General features: G+C 42.0%; 2 protein-coding genes across 6 annotated transcripts in view; one reads left to right on the top strand and one right to left on the bottom strand.

The window, feature by feature from the left end:
* Window positions 1-18,196, bottom strand: part of SLC4A1 (solute carrier family 4 member 1 (Diego blood group)) — a 103,013-nt gene that overhangs the window by 73,588 nt on the left and 11,229 nt on the right. The window contains exons 2-5 of one of the 3 annotated variants that reach the window (XM_040330533.1): window positions 17,223-17,302; window positions 15,420-15,495; window positions 11,658-11,709; window positions 9,091-9,185 (exon numbers count right to left, since the gene is read on the bottom strand). In XM_040330533.1, the coding sequence (XP_040186467.1) occupies window positions 9,091-9,185; window positions 11,658-11,709; window positions 15,420-15,495; window positions 17,223-17,234 (235 nt within the window). In that variant the 5' untranslated portion in view covers window positions 17,235-17,302. Of the gene's footprint in view, window positions 1-9,090; window positions 9,186-11,657; window positions 11,710-15,419; window positions 15,496-17,222; window positions 17,303-18,196 lie in introns of those variants that run through there. The other 2 variants (XM_040330534.1, XM_040330535.1) reach the window with 2 other exon arrangements.
* The window catches only part of RUNDC3A (RUN domain containing 3A), a 96,989-nt gene continuing 81,482 nt past the window's right edge, over window positions 2,690-18,196 (top strand). For 2 of the 3 annotated variants that reach the window (XM_040330538.1, XM_040330536.1), the window contains exon 1: window positions 2,690-2,810. The gene's annotated coding sequence lies outside the window, so the exon portion shown is untranslated. The remainder of the gene's footprint in view (window positions 2,811-18,196) is intronic. The other variant, XM_040330537.1, reaches the window with a different exon arrangement.

Here is an 18,196-nt window from a genome sequence, read left to right as displayed (position 1 = left end):
CTAGATGATAAACTATCTAAATGCTGTAACAACCTAACAAAACGGACCTTAGTTTACAGACTAACTTTACTAGAATACATTAAGCTTGTGTATTACAGGGGTATTTATATTTAAAAAGTGAAATTGTGGGTGGAACTCCCCTTTAAGGCCAGAATCACACTAGTGCGGTGCGAATTTCAGCTCTCTTATCTTTGCAGAGAGATTACAGAAGTGTTCAGCAGATTAGCAACGTTTTAGATGCGAATTTGGAGACCTGGGAGAAGTTACAGGTGAGAGGAGAGTGGGGGAGAAGTGTATTGAGCTGAATGAAAGAAATTCCTGAAGAGAAATGAACACATCTGCGAATCAGCTGCGTACCCATAGAAGATAATGGGCCTGAATTCGCACCTGAGCAGCACCGCAAGGCATAAAATCCGCACCCGTTTTTTCTGCAATGCGCAGTGCGAATGCATTGCACATATGTGAACCAGCCTCACTGAAAACAATGGGCCAGATCCACAAAAGGGATACGACGGCGTATCTACTGATACGCCGTCGTATCCCTGTTTCTATCTTTGGAACTGATCCACAGAATCAGTTTTCCTAAGATAGGCAGAAGATCCGACATGTGTAAGGGACTTACACTGCCGGATCTTAGGATGCAGTACCGCATCCGCCGCTGGGGGCATTTCGAGTCGAAATGCCGCTTAAGGTATGCAAATTAGCACTTACGGAGATCCACAAAGCTTTTACGCTTCGTTTTTTCTCCGTAAGTATTAGTTTGCAATCGTAAAATTAAGGCTGCTTTTACAAGGCCTAAACTGTTTAGGCCTTGTAAAAGTAGACCCTTCTATCCCGCGTCGCCGTCTTTTTTTAAAAAAAAAAAAATTTCCCGCCGCAACTCGTATTTTTTTTTTTACGCCCGTCGCGATTCTCAAAACCCGGCGCAACGTAAAACCGCGCTAAGCACGTCGGGAAAATGACGTCGTGAGCATGCACAGTACGGCCGGCGCGGGAGCGCGCCCAATTTAAATGGGACTCGCCCCATTTGAATAGGAACGCCTTGCGCCGGCCGGATTTAAGTTACACAGCCGAAAATTTCTAGGTAAGTGCTTTGTGGATCGGGCACTTAGGTAGAAATTTTGCGGCCGTGTAACTTAAATGGCAATATTTAAGTTACGGCGGCTGGCTGTGGATCTGGCCCCATGTATTTAGAAATGTTCTGCGTATTAGATGCGGTTTAAGCCGCAACCAATTCGCATAGGTGTGAATCCAGCCTTAGTCTTTTGCAGTCTACCATACCATAAAGCTCAGTCTAGAAGCAACATAAAGAGCCAATCATTTGGGCTGCTGTGCAAAGAGCAAACTGATAGGCGGAGAGAGCAGAGTGACCAAGAGATAAACTCTTCAGTGTCCTGCTTCTTTTTTCACTACCCAATCACAGGTTGGGGAAAGGACAAGACCTGTAAGGCCCCGTACTCACGACCAAACATGTCTACATTTTCGGGCGGATCGGACAGGTTTCCAGCGGACAACTGTTTCCTGGACTTGCTTTAAAACAGTCCGCTGGAAACCTGTCCGCCCGGACATGTACGGTCGTCTGTACAGACCTACCGTCCATGTCCTGCCGCCCGCCATCCCTCGCATGCGTCGAATGACTTCGACGCATGCGTGGAAGCATTTTAAAGGCAGGCCGCCCACGTCGCCGCGTCATTGTCGCGGCGACACCGCGCCATCGACGCAGCAACACCGCTGACACGCCCTGCGTATTGTTTACGCGCGGACCTCTGTTCGATGGTGTGTACGGCCATCGAACAGAAGTCCCCGGGCAGTCCCCGGGCAGACATGTCCGATGAAAACGGTCCGCGGACCGGTTTCATCGGACATGTCTGCTCGTGAGTACAAGGCCTTAGGCCTTGTACTCACGGCAGGACATGTCCGATGAAAACGGTCTGCAGACCGTTTCCATCGGACATGTCTGGCCGGGGACTGCCCGGGGACTTCTGTTCGATGGCTATACACACCATCGAACAGAAGTCCGCCCGTAAACAATACGCGGGGCGTGTCCGCGGTGTCGCCGCGACAATGACGCGGCGACGTGGGCGGCCCGCCTTTAAAATGCTTCCACGCATGCGTCGAAGTCATTCGACGCATGCGAGGGATGGCGGGCGGCAGGACATGTACGGTAGGTCTGTACAGACGACCGTACCTGTCCGATCCGCCCGAAAATGGTCCGCTCGGGCCAACACACGGCCAAACATGTCTGCTGAAACTGGTCTGCGGACCAGTTTCAGCAGACATGTTTGGTCGTGAGTACGGGGCCTTAGTGTTGCTTAACTGCAGCAGAAAAAAAATCAGGTCTCGTGCCATGCCAAACAGAACTGCGCTGTGTGGCAGAGATGTGTAAACATCAGGACTGGATTGATAGAAATAAAAATCCCCCCCAGCATGTAAAACAGCTCTCTGATATGATTTCATCTGCGTATTTAGACATTTTCTTGGAGCTTAGCATTAAATATCCCCTGTAACTGCTACCTAATTATCCACATATCTTAGGGAAACCATTTTTACATGAACCAGTTTGTAAGGTATGATGAGCCAATTTCAGACTGGTCCTCTTTGGCAATAGGAAACAGTAGAAGGGATGCATACCTGTCTTCATGGTTTGCTAACAGGCCATATTATATAGATTTCCCAGGAGGAGGCCCTGATGAGTGAAATCAGGAAAGCCTGCATAGCTGATGACTTCACCTGAGCTCTGACCTGGATATCCATTACACTTGACCTGCTAGCTTATCCTGACAACAGACCTTAAACGACTGGAGGTTTGTGTATGTACTCCTCTCTATAAACATGCTTTGTGTATAGGTATACATCATATCACTTAGGATGTGGTGTATGTATAGTTTAAATATAGATGGCCTGACTCTGGGACAGGTCAGACCTTGTCTTATCTAACGGCAAGGTACAATAAAAAATAAAGTGATTTGGGGAAATTTTTGCTTAGGGCTTGGCTCCCTGGGCTGCTAAATGCCATGTTTTCATGATTCATTGCTGTCTGTATAACGATGGAAATGTATGCTTTGTCTAATTGGTAGCAAATGACCATGATGGATCAAATAAATAAGAGAGGCTAGTAGGAGCCATGAGCTACTATGTAGGGTACCCAGGGGCGTCTTAATAGCATCATGGGCCCCTGGGCAAAGTTATTCTCTGGGGCCCCTACAACGATGACAGTGCAGGTAAACAGACATCAAGTCCCCTGTGTATCTATCACTCTCAGTGCCCCAATTTCGGGGCAGCGTGGGCTCAAGGACCAGCTGCTTTGGGGAATGTGCAGGCCCCCCCATGAAGCTGCGACCCCTGGGCAGTGCCCTCTCATTAAGACAGCCCTGAGGGTACCCCATGCAGGGCCGCCATCAGGGGGGTACATGCAGTACACCTGTAAGGGGTCCGGAGGGCCCCAGATGGAAACCCCCATTTTTTTTATATTTTTTTAATATAATTTTCTTTTTTTATTAAAGGGACATTTTTTTTGGGGGGGGGGGGGTCCAGAGGTCCCCAGGGGCCCGGAGATCCCCAGGGCCCCAGATGACCCCCTTTTTTTTTATTAACAAAAAAAATATATTTATTATTAATAAAGGGCCCAGAGGTCCCCAGGGCCCCGGATGGCAACCCCCCTTTTTTATAAAAAATAAAATAATTTTTTATATATTTTATTTTTTTTCTTTTTCTTTTATTTATATATATATATATATATATATATATATATATATATATATATATATATATATATTTTATTATTATAGGGCTCAGAGGTCCCCAGGGCCCCATGTGGCAAGCAAATGTTTATTTTTTTATTTTTGTTTATATATTATTTTTTATTAAAGGGCCCAGAGGTCCCCAGGGCCCTGGATGGCAACCCCCCCCCCCTTTTCTTTTCTTTTTTATAAATGTTTATTATATATTTTTTATTTAATTTTTTTAATAAAGGGCCCAGAGCTTTCTTTATTTTTATTAAAGGGCCCAGAGGTCCTGGATGGCAACCCCCCTTTTTTGTAATTTCTTTATATACATTTATATATATATATTTTTTTTATTAAAGGGCCCCAGATGGCAACCCCCCCTTTTAAAAATAAAAATAAAAAATAAACATATATATATATATATATTAAAGGGCCCCCAGGCCCCGGATGGCTACCCCCCTTTTTTTATATATATTCTTGTTTATTTCTTCTTTTTTTTATAAAGGGCCTCAATTCTCAATTCGCGGCGGTAGCACCCCCCGCCCCGGTGCTCCAGGGGGCCCATGCCTGAAGCTGTGTAAGGGGCCCCATAATTCCTGATGGCGGCCCTGACCCCATGTATTGCTTCTGTTTGTCTGAGAATAAATGACGGTGGTTAATCTGGGGTGAAGGTGTCATTTGGTAGCATTAAGGCCCCTTTCACACTGGGGCATTTTTCGGGCGCTTTGGCGTTAAAAAAAAAAAAAAAAAAAAGCCTGTAAAGCGCCTGAAAGAAGCCTCATCTGCAATCCCAATGTGTAAGCCTGAGTGCTTTCAGAGCCCTTTCACACTGCCAGCGCCTGAAAAACGCTGGAAAAAGCACCGCTAAGACCCTAACGTTTTAGGGCGTTTTTGCAGTGCCTCAGTGTGAAAGGGCAAAGCGTTTTTAAATTCATTTCAATGGAGAGGGGCGTTTTTGGAGTGTTTTTTTTTTTCAGCACCCAAAAGCTGCTCCAAAGATGCTGCTTGCAGGACTTTTATCAACGCCCCGCCAGTGCAACGCCTCAGTGTGAAAGGGCAAGGCGTTTTTACAGCGCTTTTAATTCATTTCCATGTAGAGGGGCGTTTTTGGCGCATTTTTTTTCAACGCCCAAAAGCTGCTCCAAAGATGCTGCTTGCAGTACTCGGTGTGAAAGGGTCCATTGAGATGCACGGAGAACATTTCATGAGCATTTTAATAGCGCTATTTTTAACACTAAAACGCTGTAAAAACGATTCAGTGTGAAAGGGGTCTAAGGCAGAAGTAAACTTTAACCAAATTATTTGTAGAATAGACAGTGCTTAGAAGAATGTGTTTTTTTTTTTTTTTTTTTTTTTTTAATAGGACTCTTGTACCCACTTTTTGTTTTATTATTTGTTGCATCACAGTGCTGCAGATCACCTGTAGCCTCTTTGCAGCCACTTCTTGCCTACATGCACTCCAGTGATGGCCACGTGGCAATTACATTTAAGTGGCCGCAGTTAGCTGCAGGAGCTGGCAGCCTCCCATTGCTTTTTAATAGGGCTACCTTAAAAGCAAATCGCTGGGATCCCCCCATGCTGATTTTCTGGCATCCACTTGCGTACGAAAGCTGAGCTCCTTGCAGGCTGATTCCCAAATGCAGCTACCAACCACGGGAAAATGGATAGCAGGATACAAAGCACACAAAGGCAGCGCTCAATGGGAATAGCATTAAAACTTTTATAGTCTTCAAGTAGGTAACAAAATAAATATTGCACTGGAGCTAAAATCGACGTAGCTACATAAACTGTAAAAATGGTTTAGAGTAATACCAAACGGTACCAAAAGCAGTCATAAAAACATGTAGCTATGTATGATACTGGTATAAAAATGTGTACAACGATACCACTGCTGAATCCAGATGAGGAGGGGTTAATATCAGTCCGTCGGCATGTAGATGTCCCGTGAAGGGAACTATCACAACTCCCAGTGGATGGCTGTAGAATCCCAGGTTGATAGAGGGAAGTGATAGAGGGAAGTGTAACAGCCCTTGCGTGTGGCAGATAGTAAGGTCCGTCGGCATGCAGATATGAAGGCACAGCAAAGGAGCCCTTCAGATGGACACGGCAAGCCCCGCCGGTGTCTGTGACGTCACTGAATCTCCTACGGAACTCCCTGAAGGCCCAGAAGCCGGCGGAGAGGTGAGTACCAATCAAAAGAATGTTAATCGATCAAAAAGATTTTGATCGATCAAAAAAATTAAAGATTAATCAATTAATTAAAAGTTAATTTGCACAGCCCTACTTCAAACCTATGGCAAAAAAATTTCTTTCTAGATCAATCAAGCAAATAGGGCTGCGTCTGCTCTGCAATGCACGTGGCTGCAGCATTTATGGGGTTAAACAAAGTGGATCACTTTTCAGAGGCGTGGCAAATTTGCCAAATGTGTAAGCCTAGCCTCAAGGAGCTTAAAATCTGATTTCCCTCTCTCCCATGCCTAATAGGGCTAATTTAGATATGAGCCAATTAACCTACCAGCATGTCTTTGTAGTTGAGAGGAAACACAAGCAAGGGCAGTGACACTCCATGGAGATGGTGTCCTGGTTGGAATTTGAAACCAGCATTCCAGTGCTTGAAGGCAGATGTCCTAACCGCTAAGCTACTGTGCTGTCCATTTCTATTAAGGGCCCATTCGCACCTGAGCGTTTTGTCGCCTGAAGCTATAAAACGCTAGGGGGGGGGAAAAATCTATTATTCTCAATGGAGATGGTTTACATTTCCACTCCAAAACGCCTGAAGCTGAACGCCTGAAGCTCAAACAAGTTCTGGACCCTATTTTGTCGCACAAATTGGGCTGATTTGGGCGTTTTTTAACGTTTGTATTCTCCTAGAAAGAATGGAAATGTGTCAAGCGTCTAGCGCGACAACAAGTGTTTCTACGGGCGTTTTGTCGCTTTAATCTGTTCTGTGAAATAGAATATTCACGGAAGAAGATAAAAAAAATCTACAAACATAGCAACAAATGATGAAAGAGATGGTAATTTTTCCTATTGGCTAAAATAAAAAAACGACGAAGTTCAAAAACGTCGGACAACGATGTATGCAAACGCGCAAATACGTGTGAATAGCCACGAAAAAACGCACGATCATAAACGCTACGCTCAGGTGTGAATGCAGCCTAAAAGTGATCACTGGTGCAGCGAACCTGTCCCCTTGTGCCCCCAAATGCACAAGGGGCAATGCAATTTATTTATTTTTTTTCTTTGGAAGTATTTCTAGAGCCATTACAGGTGCAGAATTTATGGAAACCCAAATGATATAAAGAAGGGAGCATGTTGTGTCTATAGTAACAAGCTGTTATTTTTGTAATGACCTCACGCCAATGAAAATTTGGTTGCATATGGGAAGTAGCCTCTTTCTTCTATTCTAGATTGTTCTAGAGAAGTGTTGGTAGAGTGCCGGACACCAGTGTAAAGAATGATCTGCAGGCACGTAGTTGGATCAGTTCTCTGTAAAATCGGTGAACCCATCAGAGGTAAAAAAAATAGGATTTTTGTACTCGCCGTAAAATCCTTTTCTCTGAAATAAATGGACGGACACAGCTTCCTTAAATCTTGACATTTGGGTTATGTTACATCTATTAGGAGAGGACTAATAGATGGAGCATAACCCAAATGTCAAGATTTAAGGAGCTGTGTCCGTCCATGGACAAAAGAAAAAATAGGATTTTTGTACTCGCCGTAAAATCCTTTTCTCTGAAGTAAATGGACAGACACAGCTTCTTTAAATCTTGACCTTTGGGTCATGTCTTGTCTATTAGTCCTCTCCTAATAGACGGAACATAACCCAAATGTCAAGATTTATGGAGCTGTGTCCGTCCATGGACGAAAGAGAAAGTAAGAGTATCAACTACGTTTATTGGTCCAGTTGACCTTTTATCAGAGTGGAAGCCACAGGACTGGCCAATTTGTTTCAGGGCTCACCAGTCCTTCATCAGTCTGTTATGCTACAAATTAAAGCCCTATGTATCTTACTAAATTGGGATGAAATGGTTAAAAAGAACAAGTCCTCCAACACATGTTTTTAGATTCTTTTCAACCATTCCATCCCAATCCAGTATGCTACCTGGTCTTCAACTACAAGCCTTGATAAAGGTAGACTGGTGAGCCCCTGAAACGCGTTGACTACTCTTGTGACTCTACCTCTGGGGGAAAACAAAACTGGACCTAATTATAGTTGCAATGCCGGGACAAGGTCATCCAGGACCTAGGTCAAAGATGCCAAACTGCGCCGTTTCCCTTAGGGTTAGGAATAGCAGTGATGTCGCAGTCAATACTCCTGTAAGCCTTGTAACAGATGCAACTGGCACAGGGCGCCCCATCCCTACAATAAACTATTGTGCCCAGGGCAGCATGCCCTCTTGCCCCCCCCTTGTCCCAGCCCTGCTTAGTTGGCACCCTTACTTCTTAACCGTCCATCCTATCCTGCCATTTTCAATGAACTCCCCAATTGTTTTGAAATTCTATTTGTTATAAGACCTTCTAATACTATTCTGTTTTAATATATAAAGTCTATCCTATACCATATGTGCTTTATTCTGAAAAAAAAAAAATGGCTGATCGCTCTTCCCTTCTATGGATGGAGTTTTGCAGGGTTGCACCATGTTTTCCGAACATTGGCCTTGGAAATGGGTATTGCTCTATTCATTAAACAAAATTTATGTATGATTTTTTATATTATTTTTAAACATAAGTTTTATTAATTTGTATAGCTGAAGTATGCAAATACCAATGCATATTGTCTTAACAGTTATTGTTGCAGGTTAGGCTGTTTTTATGCCGTGTACACACGATCGGTCAAACCGATGAGAACGGTCTGATGGACCGTTTTCATCGGACCCCATCGGTTATTTATCCATAGGTTAAAAAAAAGCAATCTTGTTTTAAATTTAACCGATGGATACCTAACCGATAGGAAAAAAAACGATAGTTAGTAGGCACAACCATCGGTTAAAAATCCACGCATGCTCAGAATTAAGTCGACGCATGCTTGGAAGCATTGAACTTCGTTTTTTTTTTCAGCACGTCGTTGTGTTTTACATCACCGCGTTCTGACACGATCGGTTTTTTAACCTATGGTGTGTAGGCACGACTGACCATCAGTCAGCTTTTATCGGTTAACCGATGAAAACGGTCCATCAGACCGCTCTCATCGGATGGACCGATCGTGTGTACAGGGCATTAGACCTGCTTATGTCAAAACTCGATCCCATAATATATTGGTATTAAATGTCACACAGATTTCCAAGAAGTTTTACTTGGGCTTTTTATAAGCAGCTTTTTACATCCGACTGCGATTCTGCACTGTATTTTGGTAGCTACCTACTTAGGCTTTTACGAAATCTTCCTCCCCGCCCTTCGTCCTTCAGCCTCCTCCTTTCCAGATTATACGAGTCGCGGATCCCCCAATTTGTCACCCGTCTGAAAAATAGACTCGCAGGAGGAGAGTGGAAGTATTATAATACTGATAATCTTTGGTTTATCAATTAAATAATCTATGGCTGCTCTACTTCAGGCCAACAAAAATCGTTTTAAAAAAAAAATTTTTTTTTTACAATAAGCATTACTAAAGGTCAGTCTATTATTGGAAGAATATTGTTTTTATATATATATATATATATATATAATCTATCTATCTTCTGAAACTCGAAATATAGAATGAACTCAAATAGAAAAATATTAGAATAGAGCAGAAAAAAATATATTTTATTATTATACTCTTCTAATATTTTTCTATTCGAATTTGAGTTCATTCTATATGAATTTCGAATTTCAGAAAATGGAAGATAGATAGAAGAAGCCAGGTCATATTCTATTGTATTTGATTACATTTTATTAAATTCCATTCTTTACTATTCTTTGATTTTCATTCTATTGTTTTATTATTTTATATTCTATTTTATTGTATTCTTTTTTAGAAATCGATTTATATTTTTTAGATTTTGATTCAAATTTGCTTTGAATTTTCATTTGAATTTGTTTTCGAATCGAAATGTTTTCGAATTCGATTGAAATATTATCGAATTATATCGGATTTTTCGAAATTCGGTCGAAAAAGAACAAGTTCCGAAAACAAATTTAACACATGTAACGAATCTAACTTAACGAAATTAAATAACAAATTAAAACGAAACAAATTTTTCCCTTTTGCACATGCCTAGCAATTATGCCTAATGGGCATTAGACAATAGAGGTGAACATATAGTCGGTTGACCTGGATGAATGCTGCGGTGCCCAAGAGCAACGAGTGCCCACTACACTGTAAAACAAGTATGTCTGAATTGTCCCTTATGTTAAGTGGTGGCATTGCCATTAAGATGCAACTTGGTGGGTAGTGAGTCCCATAGACCTTTTTATAGAGGGCATGAATTGAAGTGGCACTCTTGCTCACATCACCTTTATAGATGCTGGTATGAGGTTTACAGTAATCCTGTTATGAGATAAATGAGATAAATATGGAAGTTGCCATTAAAGTCGACCTTCTGTTTTTGTTGACTTCCTGCCTTCATTATTATGAGTAATCGGGGGGGAAAAAAATAAAAGTCTGACTTTGTTTGCCTGATATAAAAATGAGATCATTATTCCTCATGGGTCCACACGTTTCTAATTTAAGCTTCCTCAGGACTCTTGAAGGTGACTGCAGTTGTAATAGCTATACAAAATGAAATATGATCTTTATAATCATACATAGTATAATTGGTTATCGCATATATTTCTGTACAGGTCTTGATTATTATCTGGTCGCCTTTAGTCGGTTCTTCCTTATGCCCTGGTGCCCGCCCAGGGCGTATCGCACGCGGGATGTACGCAAGGTGTGGCCCATGTATGTTTGATGCACATTATGTATGATTATAAAGATTGTGTTTCCTGTTGTATAGCTATTAAAAGTGCAGTCGTCTTCATGGGTCCTGAGGAAGCTTAAAATAGAAACGCGTTGTCCCATGAGAAATGATGATCACTATTTGATATCAGGTAAGCAAGCCTTTCGACATACATTATTGTATATGTAATGATATCCTGCAGTTGGTTACTTTTTGATTTGTACTCTCATGCCAGTAAAACCTGACATGCTTTTTTTTTTTTTCTACAATATATTCTGATGTGGCAGTGCGTGTTATATGATTTTCTATTTTTGAGTAATTGATTTTGGATCAAATATGGAAGCCAACACCAAAGGAAAGAAAGCAGTCCTAGTCCCAGATCACTGACTGGGTTTTGAAGACACGGTATCAGTATAGCAGACAGGCAACTAGCATTTTCAGAAGGAAAGGTCTCTATTTTTTTTTTTTTTTTTTTATCATGGCAGGTTTTCAGCAATGTAGTAAGTCTTGTCAGTGGATAGCCACCATGGGATGGGTATGCCAACTCATCTAGTTTAATACCTGTCAGGGCTGAGTGCAGTGGCGGACTGACAACTCATGAGGCCCCGGGCAATGGAAGACTATGGGGCCCCTGGGCTTACAGATGGCCACCACGCCAGGAGGCAGTGCAGAGGCGGGGCAGCTAAAATCTCGGGATTTTCACATCAGAAGCATGTTGGTTTCAGACATATCAGGGACAGATGTAAAAAAAACATAGATTTTTACATACTGTCCCTGGTTTTACTGAGCCTGGCAACCCTGATGGGGCCCCCTAGTGACATGGGGCCCTCGGGCAGTGCCCGAGTGACTCAATGGTCAGTCCGCCCCTGGCAGAGTGTCTCATATTTCCCAGTCTGTTAATGCCTATGTTCATTTTCCTTGTATTGGTGTGCAGTGATTGGTCTGACTAATGCTTAAGCAGCCCCGAAAAAGGTTCTAAGGAATATGGGGACAGGCAGATGTATTAGACTACAGACATGGCTTGCAGTCCATACAGATATTACAGAAGTTTTAAGATGTCATACAGACTCACCTAAGACATTTGTACAGTTTGGAATTCCTCTTCTTCTCCTGACTGGTGTCTCCTATTCAAAGTAGAAACTTTGCCATATTATGCCCAACACGCAGAACCAGCAACCACAATATCTCTTATTTCCATTTCTTGTTAGAGATACTACAATACAAAGATGTTCAAGAGGGCCTCAAAAGGGAACATTTAGCACTGTGCTCCCTGGATCATAGTGTACGCAAATATATCCGCAGTTCCTGCCAATGTGTGTACTGGGCTCTTACAATCAGCGCTCTGGATCCCTTCCATTAGGAACAATTTAAAAGATGAATTGTATCGGGTGCAATGACGAACAATCAACAAAAACTTTTTTTTTTTTTTTGTTCAGCCCATCTCATTCAATTATCAACCAAGTACCAACATTTATGCACTATGTAACAATAGATAGGCTTTAGGCTACTCTTCATCTACCTTTTACACAGGGGCTGAATGTAGGCCGGCTTAAAAGAAACCGCCCGAGATTCGGCCCATGTGTACGGCAGCCAGTCAGATTGTCAAAGGCTTATGACCGAAAAAGGTCTGCCGACCGTCTCCCGGTCAGCGCTCTTAGCCTATGGCTGAGCGCACTGACCGGAGTGTTCTGGCAGGTGGGCCGTCCCCCTGTCAGAACACAATAGCTTAGCAGGGAAGATCGCTGTAGTAACTTAGGATTGTTAGTACAGTGGCTCCGACCTGAGCTGTCAGTTTGTTTCCCATTCTACCCACTGGGTGTAACAGAATGACCCAGGACAAACGGAGACTTTGTAAGGATGAGGGGTACTCCTGTACCGGCGTCACCAAGGAGTCTTATGTCTAGGGTCACCTTATGTCCGATAGGGCCATAGGGTCACTGAGAAATTATATCCTAAATTACAGGACAGGGGACATCACTGATAGTTCATATTGCAGGATCTTGAGATATTGCAAGTTGTTGATTAATTGTGACCCAACCAGTCAATAGTGACTCCTTTCTATGATTAGCCCTGGCTAGTGACATGCTAGTTGAGTCAGGCTCTTGGAAGACATTTCATTGTGTGATAACACTGCTTTAAGCCTATTGATGCTCAGAGGTGTGAATACCTTTCTGTCAAGCTGTATGCGAAGACAGAACGTCTGTCTAGGGATGTGGATTAAGAAGAGATCATTGTGTGATGGTGTTTTGTTTGAGTTCTGTTAATGAAGGAATGTGCAGTGATTAGATCATGATAATTATAGGCCGGTGCCGACATGTCTAGAATGTTTAGCAATTAGCCATCTGAAAGTGTATTGAAGCCCTCCCAGGGTGTGGGTGGAGAGTTTAATTGTTCCTGTGCCTTGAAAACTGTATAAAAGCTGAGAGTGAACCATTAAAGTTGTCTTCATTTTTTAAACCAGAAAGCACGGAGCAAGCCTCGTTAATCTGGGAAATGGGATGCCTGCTGGTTTGTCTGTGTGTCAGATGAGCTGTCGTAGTTGATGGAAGGTCGTAAACACTGGGTTTGATGAAGAAAAAAAAAACTGTAGCGTGTACGAGGCTTTAGACTTTCCCTGATCCATAATATGCAAATGGGGTTAGACAGAAACGGCCATCTTCATTTTCGCCTGACCCTATAGATGGCTATACATGGATCAAAATTTGGCCAGAACTGACCCATGTATGGCCAGCTTAACTCCTCAAGAGAAAACGTAAGAATCATTCTGATTATGTTAGTGGCAGTCAGGCAGCACACCACCACCTGATACCACTAGGATATTCCAAATAGGGTTTGGGGCACAATGAAAAAAGCTCTAGCTTCTCACTTTCACCAAAGTGCGGCGCATCCAGGTCTACATGGCATGGGCCCTTAAGGACCTTGCAGAGCTGCACAGATGGTAAGTCAATCCCTTGCCCGGTTCTTATAACCTAAGTTTTGCAGCCATTAATTTGCAAACATCCCCAACAGTAGAACTTAATATGCTGATGAAAGTAAAAAGATTAGAAATAGTAAGAGAGCCTAGATGCCAAACTAAAATGATAACGAAGAGAGGACCTATCCAAGTAGCCCAGAGATGTGTTTTTTACGTTTTCAGACCCAATAGTGTCTGCTATGAGATAGGAAGAAGTTCTGGGCAACTGCACACCAAAACGTGCCTTTTATTCAAAAAATTGTTTCAAAAATACATGCCACAGCAGGACGGACAGAAGAGCTGACGCGTTTCACACTATCAAACGGTGCTTAATCATAGCTATGGAAATATTAAAAATATAACAACCTTGTGAGCTGCTATGGCCAAAATTATATTCCTTATTGTGAATCGCCCACACCTTACACGCTCTCCTAATATCTGTGCTATAGTAAATTAAAATCAACTTTGGCCATGTATCACAATATGCTACCTTTTTATGTTTTAGAATATTAATATATTGCACTACATAATGGTCACATTATTGTGCAGTAAAATCAGACCACAGTGCTGTTATTGCTATAAATTCTTCTTCAACTCCTTATGTCATTCCACCACTTTGTGCAGAAATACTTAAAGTGACATGGACTCCCTCCACCAGATGTGCTCTCACCTTGGATATATGACTGTACAGTAACAATGTAGTCCAAAATACTTAGCGCTAAACCCAAGGGGATTCCTTGATCCTGCTTCTTTACACAATGCCCTTCAAAGGTGCTGCCCTCCTCCGACCGGGAAGTCTTTTAAACTAATTACAAAAACAATCGGGAGGGCGCAACTACCTTGTGCATTATCAATGGTAATGCATGAGGTGGTTGCGCCCTCCTGTATGTTTTGAGTCTACAGTTAAGTATCGTCGCTAAGCATTTGTTTACCCCATTGTGAACTCAATAAAACATTTCAAGATCGTTGGACTTCACAGATGCAAACCTAGTGCTTTATCGTTTTAAAACCATTTATTAGTCCTAAAAACCTCCAGACATACTCACTTTTAAGAGGTGCTGAAGATCACCAGACTTATACAGCATATCAGGTTTCCCAAATATATAGTTGCCACACTTCCTTGTGTACAGAGCATTGTGATGTCATCCTGCCCCTCCCATACGCGTTACACCATAGGGTCACGTGGCTTCATTAGGGTTTCTGTTTTTTTTTTTTTTTTTTTTTCTGATTTAGGAGTAATTGTTTTAGAAGGATTAAGCACTATGTTTGCTCAGCTGCACATAGAGAAAGAGAACCGACCAGAGTTATTGAGTGGAGTAAAAAATTGGACACAGGTATTAAGAAGCATCTGTGACATCCATCCATCTGGGAATGTTTTATTGTGTCCACAATGGGGGGCACAAGTGCTTAGTGACCATACTTAAATGCACGGTCATATATCCCAAGTGAGAACACAACTAGTGGAGGGTGTCAATGTCACTTTAGGTATAATTGTCACACAGTGGTGGAATGACGTAAGAAGTGAATGAAGAGGAATTAATAGCAATAACGGCACTATAGACTGTGATTTTATTGCACAATAATGTGACATTGAGACCATTATGTTTTATAGTATTGTTTAATATATTGCACTAGATAATGTAGCATATTGTGAAGTACAGCACAAATTGGTTATAATTTCAGGAAAAAAGTTGGGGTAGGAGGTGGAGCATCTGAGAGTGTTTACCAATTTGTGGTTGATCGAACTTGCGTGAGTCCACAATAAAATCCTATTCACTAATAATCTTGAGTAAACTGGTGCATTTTATCTGGGTGAAGAGGTCTTAATTACAGGATATTTATATTACTAATACATTTATCACAAATTTCCCTGTTACTTACGGTCATCGCTGGTTATGGTTTCCTCAGGGTCATCAAAATTTCCAAGGACTCCTTCCAAGTCTTTGTCATATTCAAACTTTTAGGGGAAACAGCAGAAATCAAGAAATTTGAGAAGCAATCATCTTCCATCACCAATCTACATTTCACACCCCCGCTTCACAGATATATTGAAATTTATTACAATGAAACAACTGCAATAGCATGCTCAGTAAAAATAAATGTGGTTCAAGTCTTATAGCAAGTTAGCGTATATTTTATGTTGCTAGGGCCTTTATTTGAGGTTAAGCTACTTTTTATTTATTGCTGCAAGTGTTCTTTCTTATTTTATGTTGATAGGGTCTTTTTTGGATTTGAGGTACTACAATATTTAAATTCTTATAGTAAAACGCCATCCTGCTCTACTTTTTTTTTTTCTCTAGGTAATTTGGGACTAGCCTTGCTAATTTATATTGTCCTGTGGCTTGCCAGTTTTGCACTACTGTATCATCTGCAGTTCCTTATTCTTGTAATAAAACACTCTTAGCTGGATTCAGGTATCCGTGCCTAACGTTAGGCAGGCGTAGCGTATCTCATATACGCTACGCCACCGTAAGTTAGAGAGGCAAGTGCTGTATTCACAAAGCACTTGCGTCCTAAGTTACGGCGGCGTAGCGTAAATGTGCCGGCGTAAGCGCGCCTAATTCAAATTGTGAAGAGGTGGGCGTGTTATGTAAATAAAGCATGACCCCACGTAAATGACGTTTTGAACGAACGGCGCATGCGTCGTCCGTGGATGTATTCCAGTGCGCATGCTCCAAATTACGCCGCAAAGACTTATTGGTTTCGACGTGACCGTAAATTATGCCCAGCCCCATTCACGGACGACTTGCGCAAACGACGTAAAAATTTATAAATTTGACGCGGTTCCGACGTCCATACTTAACATTGGCTGCGCCATCTTTTTGGTGGAATATCTTTAGGCCTGAAAACGCCTTCCGTAAACCGCGTATCTTTACTGCGACGGGCAAGCGTACATTCGTGAATAGGCGTATCTCGCTGATTTACGCATTCTAGGCGTAAATCAGCATACACGCCCCTAGCGGCCGGCGGAAATAGACAGCTAAGATACGACGGCGCAGGCGGTCGTATCTTAGCTAGATTTAGGTGTATCTCAATTTGAGAATGCACTTAAATATACGACGGTGCAGATTCGGAGTTACGGCAGCGCATCTACCGATGCGCTGGCGTAACTCTACCTGAATCTGGCTATCTGTCGCTACCACATTTTGGCCTGTTATCCCTATTAAAACTGTTCAGCTACAAGCCAGTTTTACACTGCTGTGTCCTCTGCAGTATTCTTGTAGTGAAGCCCCAGCTGGTGCTCTTTGTGTCTTGTACATTTGGGCCTAGCCTTGCTATTTTAAAATTGACTTCTTCATGAGGGTTTGATAGAAATTGGCCAGTGACAGAACATAAGCAGACCCGGAACACCCATAGTGAATAATGGACAATTTCTACCAAAGGGGGTCTATTACCTATTGATGAAAAAGCATGTGTTGCTGATAAATCTGGAAAAAGTAGTGCTGCTGCTGTATGTAAGGCAATCTAACTGTAAAATAATAAAAAGCAACAGCTTTAAGGTATTCCCAAGCATATTTAATTTACGGAATTTGTGTATTTTCAAAGCCACATAAAAAGTCCCTCCTCCTGCTCTACATTTATTTTTTATTTAACTTTTTTTTTTTTTTTACATTACATTTTTATTTGTATTGTTGCATATAATATGTACGGTTCAGGTTTTGTACTTCACCAATTTTTACTCACTGGAGACGTCATGTCAGCTGGTTATTGCCCTGACTGTTCTAGTGCCCAGCGAGGGATGAACATAACACAAGGGCTTAGACCTGTAAAAGGAGAAAAATTAAATCAATGGTCAGTAAGAAAGCAAGACTTAGTAATACAAATATTAGCCAACATTACCAAACACTGTTATATTACCCCTAATATGCAATCAGCTACCAGAGTTACAACCTTTTAGATACAGAAAAATACAAACTCTTTAAAAAAAACTGTGAAGTCCAAGGATTTTTTGGCCTTGGGTGTTGCCAATTCATCAGAAGATGGGTTAACATCACCCATGGACAAAAAACCTTGGACTTCTCAGTTTAACCAGTTTTTTTTTTTTTTCTTAGTTAATAGTTCTCTATAGAGCTAAATAAATGCCCTTGTGTTAAGGAAAACATTTTGCCTGGAGTTTTACTTTGTTGTGTAGAGCAAGTAATGCCAGAAACTCCATTATCTTGTATTTGTATTTTGGAAAGGGGTAAGGGGAGGGGGACTAGAAAGAAAAGCCAGCTAGGATTTCTACTTTCACTGCATTAGGTCTTCCTTTCTGTTGAAAATAACAAATTGGACTACATAGAGTAGCCATTCTCAACCACGGCCCTAGGGTTCCTCCAGGGGTGGCTAGGGGTTTCTTGAGTTGGCCTCCCATCTTTTATGGTGCCTGCATAGTTCCAGTTCCAACGTCACTTGGCAGAAGCATGTCTGCAAGGGGTGTCATTCTGGCCAACTCTGTAAAGGGGGCACTCTTCCCACCTGCCACTACCAAAGTAAGGCTGGCCATACAAGGCTTGAGCTGCTTTCCTGCAACCATGGTTTTCAGGAAAGAAATGAGCTTGATATCCCCATTAACACAGACAGTGTTGATGTGGAAATCCCTCCTGCCGGGCTGGTTGTACCCAAGTTGATCGATCAATCAATTTGGTACATTTAGCCTGCCCGTTAATGGTTTGAAT

The sequence above is a fragment of the Rana temporaria genome, chromosome 12 (genome assembly GCF_905171775.1).
Source record: "Rana temporaria chromosome 12, aRanTem1.1, whole genome shotgun sequence".
Taxonomy (NCBI): domain Eukaryota; kingdom Metazoa; phylum Chordata; class Amphibia; order Anura; family Ranidae; genus Rana; species Rana temporaria.
This window is presented reverse-complemented; position numbering and strand designations above follow the sequence as displayed.